General features: G+C 39.3%; 1 protein-coding gene across 1 annotated transcript in view; it reads right to left on the bottom strand.

Moving 5' to 3' along the window:
* Positions 1 to 4,216: 4,216 nt before the first annotated feature.
* The window catches only part of CAMKMT (calmodulin-lysine N-methyltransferase), a 236,592-nt gene continuing 235,808 nt past the window's right edge, over positions 4,217 to 5,000 (bottom strand). Inside the window, exon 11 of the mRNA XM_082481762.1 lies at positions 4,217 to 4,478. Coding sequence (XP_082337888.1) covers positions 4,401 to 4,478 — 78 coding nt within the window. The 3' untranslated portion in view covers positions 4,217 to 4,400. The remainder of the gene's footprint in view (positions 4,479 to 5,000) is intronic.

Raw genomic sequence — 5,000 nt, 5'->3', positions numbered from 1 at the left:
CACAATTTACACACAAGAAGACAATGAAGATCCAATGCCGCTGTTGGACAGAGATGGAAAATAACCAGCTTTTACCCAGCCACAACAATATGCTGGGCTTTTTTGGCAGCAAGCCAGCTGCTGACTAAGCAAGGAGCCTTAATAGCCCAAACTCTTTAAAAACGGGAAAGAAAAGTTAGGTTTGCTACATTCAGCAGTTTGATCAGAGTCCACAGGTGGGAGAGGGAGACAGATCTTACCGAGGAGATGCTGCACGGAGTCTTACAAAATCTGGGGTCGGATCCAGAGCATATCGGCGGCTTTCTAAGTGGCTATAGGCAAATGAAACAGCGATGCTGTCTGTGCCTCAGGTTCCCTCGTATGGGCAACGGGCGTGATTTTGGGGGGTCCCCCCCTTTACTTAAACATTCAGCTGCAAATTCACTAAGTCATGTACTGGCGGTCTTTTAGCTTGATGGGGTTTTGCATCAGAGTGCCCTCATTTTAGCTGGGTTAAGTAAGGGCTGTTGTAGTTGCAGATGAGAATAACATTGAAAATCAGCTTCTAAACCCATCTTTCAAAAGCTGCTGGTGTGCTTTACAACCAACATTAGGCTATAGATTTGTGACAGCCAAGGCACAACAAACCGTCTTAGCCAGACTCAGGAGAATCTAAAAAGTGAATAAAAAGACAGAAAGCAACAAAATTGTCTCTTTCTGAGGAAACAACATGGGATGACCACACTGCGCAGAAAATGGTTTAGATATAACCGCCGGTGCGCACCATCCTAGCGCCTTCCACCAGCATCTCAAAACATTTCATGAGAGTTAAAGGAATCCGCAGTTTGACGTCACCGTTCATTCCCTGATTTAAAGAAGAAAACCACGCATCAAGAAATCCAGGCAAAACTATGCATTTATAATTTGCCCTGTGAAAAGACAGGGACCTGGTCACTTCCCCTCTTGCATTAGGGAGAGCGGGTGAAAGACGTTAATAAAATGCGGCTCTGTTTGCCTTGCAATGTGTTGCTGCCTTTTCTCTCTTCCCCTACCATATCAGCTGTGTCACCTGCCATATCGAGAGGTGGATCAAAAGCTCCACCCACTGCATCCTCTTTTGTTCGGGGAACGGCAAAGGAGAGTTGTAATGGAGATATAACACTTGATAAACCGTATGCAGCCAGGCTCCAGATGTAAGGATGCTTTTCACGGGGGGAAAGCGATTTTAATCCCGCTTCCTTCCTCACACAAACATGTAGCCACGAAGCCACAGGCAAAATGTGAATGACTTGTCTAATAAGGATTTTGCAGCTGGACTGGGACCTGGGGATACTAAGTTCTCCTGCCTCATCTCACATTCTTAAGACATTTTTCGTTTCAAATCAAACTTACTTCCCAAACGGAAAAATTTGTCCCGTTCTTCCACAATGCTATCAGAGAGGACTAGTTTGTAATTTTTAAGAAAGCCTTTGCCAGACCTCACAGCATGAAAGGGAATATTTTTTTTCTCGGTCTTTTATATTCTGAAGATCACAAGTCACTGCCAGTGGCAGCAGCTGCATTAGGGCTGCGCCCAGGGGAATGGATGCCCACAAGAAGATCATTTCCCTCTGCCATTTTGCTCTGAGAAAGGAGGAAGACACAATGTTGCTGTAAAATCTACCAACCTACGTGAAGGGAATCTCGCGCCAGCCCAACATTTCCACTCTCGGTGAAGACAGCATAGCGCTTGCACGGTGTCGTTCATCTTCAAAGGGCTTTGCAAACACAAAGTAATTAAGCTCAATATTCTGTTGTGGAAGACAGTAAACTATACAATTAAAAATGTACCAAATATCGGAGACTAGTTAAAGCACATCACATGAAAGGCTCTGATACATTTTATAAGCGTGATTTGATAAACTGCCTAACTCTTTCCTAGCAAAGATATCTGATGTATTAATAAACACTATTTTTATTAAAATTTAAGAACTCGGAAACAATTCATCAAGTCCCTACTAACGCGAGGGACTCTGAGAGATGCCTCTCAAACAGAACACTTTTAGTGCCTCATATACAGTAAATCCTACATCTGTGGCTTCTCAATACCCATTTTAAAACACAAAACCAAGAAGAGAGCTTGCTGACATACCTCTGAAAATATCTACACGGACCAAACCTGCAAGCACTTATGCAGATGAGTAACTTTACTGCCTGTGGAGATCCAATGTGAGTTTGCAGGATGAAGCCTAAATGCATCTTTGGTAAACAAGCCATCAATTACACACTTTAGGGATGGCAGCACCTGTGCAAAGCCTTCAAGTCAAGCGACAGAGACTAAAGAAATAAAAAGCAATTATCAGCTACTAATTCGAGTAAAACTGTTTTCTTCTTAGAGCTAAAAACACAATTTTCAGTGACGCTGGTTCTATTTTTGGCAACTAACAATCTTTATTAGATTATTGTACAGCAGACATTTGAGCCCTCTTAAAAATAAATGGTTCACAAACGTTAATATTTCACTATTTTTCACACTCCTTTGTTGATTATAAAGATTTACTTGTACATGTTTTTAGAGAAAACAAAGGCACTGTTGTGTAGGACAAACAAAACAAAGCTAATTGAACTAAATCCACCTTCACAGCAATTTTAAATTCCTCCTAAATGCTTTTAATTTCTTACTAGACAAGCGCCTTCCAACAAGAGTTTGAATATGAAACTCATACCAGCTTATAGGGGAGACATACTACTCAGTTCGAGGATAAATGGTTGGTTTGCATTGCCCCTGGTCTTTATCTAACACTGAGAATAGGCTGCTTTTTATCAAAAGAGGAATAAATTGCTGTTATTGTGATGTTAGCCCATCACTTGGCATTGCAATTCAAGTTTTTGTGAGAAAGAAATGTATGATCTAACTGCGACTTGACCTATGCCTTCTGAGATCCATCTAGGTGCTCTAATGGAGCATAAAAAGTACTGAATACAAGGACATGCAAACCGGTAGTGAAGAAATTTGTTTGAGAAGAAGAGCGAAGGGAAAGGGACTTTCAGGAGCTTGTGGTTTACATGCTGCCCAATTTGTTAAATATGGAAGAACGCTTATTGCCGAACTGCAGTTCTTTTAATTAACATATTTCGGCACGATCCTCGCACTCCTACACTTCCTTGCATCTAGTACCTCCCTCAGTCATGCTCTCTGCCTCTCTCTCTTTTTTTCATCGTTCGGAAAGTGTTGCGGTTTAAGAGACTGTACAGGATTCTTTAACGATCCAGGTCGTTTCTCTGAGAAGTCATTAAAATGGTCAACTAAACCGCTCAGAAAATAAGACATTGCTCCTGTTTCTTTGTAGGATATTTGTCTTTCCCAGTACAAGAAAAGTCTCATTAAATGTTTACCAAATACTTGGGCCACAATATATCACAAGATAAACAAATTCAAGGGAGATAGTTCGATTACGCTACAAAATCCTTTAGTTGTTATAGCGTTTCTTGGAATTTATCAGAAAAGGATGTATTTTTTTAAAAGCGATTTCTAGGATACTAGCATTTAGATTTTAGTCCTGATAAAGGCTCACTTTCCATTCATAGTCAGAACCTAAATGTGCTCTTCTTGTACCTAAACAGATAATAAGCACTCAGCACACTCCCCCTTCTTGACACAACACACTGAGACTAATCACACATAATTGGAGAGGAGGAGCAGAGGGGCTGGGCAGGCTATTGTGTCCAAAGGACAAATGGTCAGTTTATGAGGCTTTTGTCTGATGCATAATTTCTTATACATCTACAGGAGGAAAAGTCCTGCTGGAAAAAAACCCATATGTACATACATATATAAAAAAAGCCTTCAACACTGAAGCAAATGAGGACATTTCAATCACGGATAGAAAAATCAACAGGGGAATTTAAAAGAAAAAAAAAAAAAAAAGAAAAAAGGCAGAGAAATCCAAGCATTCGATAGGTGCACTGTTAAAAGACCTTAAGACAACTGTTTCCTTACTAGTTAAATGTGAATGCATTTACTACTTTATAACCAGTTATATAAGCCCGCAAAGTATATTATTCATATATTTTCAAATACACCCCAAAAATAACATTTAAAGAGATTAACAAAGTACATGCAAGTTTAAAGGCACAAACGAGAAGGACGCCAGCTTTACACCTTTGTTAACGCATACATGTGAAGTCTGATTGGCTTTAGGCTGGAATATAATTGGAAAAATAAGTTCTAAAATGATACAAGAAAAAAGATGTCTCAATGTTTACACACTGTGAAAGGAGCCACGGGATCTTCCTCAGCATTTAGATTAGAAATATTTCTCTAATGGTGACTCAGGAACAAAAGGGGGGGAACCGAACCCTCCCCACTCCCTGCCCAGCCACACACATGGATTAATTTTCAGTAGTCCTCCTTAAAACAGACAAAAAAGAAGTGTCATCTTCTATCTCTGTTTGGTTAAAATGAGAAGAAAAGGGTAATGGAGGTTTTCCTCATACGTATCTTTTTCTTCATTTTTCAACTGCAAATAAAAAATGGATAAAGTGAGCAAACTGTATGAAAGCACTTTTAAAATACCGTCAGTTCTTGCTTAACTATATTCCTTAGTGCAAAGGATACTACTAAAGATAAAACATTTAATAACTACAAAAAGAAATATTAAGCTCAAATACTATCTACTATCACAGGTATGGAACACGATGTCAAGTATTATCAGGAGTTGGTCGGAGTTTGTAAATAAACTAATTCACACAATAAATAGCTGAACATTACTTATAAAAAACCGAGCTCCCAAATTGTTGTTTTAGATAAATTATACTCAAGCGAGATTTAAGATCTGAATTAAATCCACTAAGCAACGAACTTCAGAACAAAGGCTAAAAGTTTATCCCTAATCAGCCTAACTATTGCTGTATATTTAGTATTTAAGATCAACAACTCTTTCAGACCTCTGGAATACCATAATCTTACCTGCAGGTAATTGCAAGCCACTTCCGAGGCTGCAATGCAGTTTTCGATGGGCTTATTTATTAATTCCGTTTGA

Source organism: Vanellus vanellus (genome assembly GCF_965231255.1).
Source record: "Vanellus vanellus genome assembly, chromosome: 3".
Classification (NCBI taxonomy): Eukaryota; Metazoa; Chordata; class Aves; order Charadriiformes; family Charadriidae; genus Vanellus; species Vanellus vanellus.
Note: the sequence above shows the minus strand (reverse complement) of the source record. Positions and strands in the feature narration are given on the sequence as shown.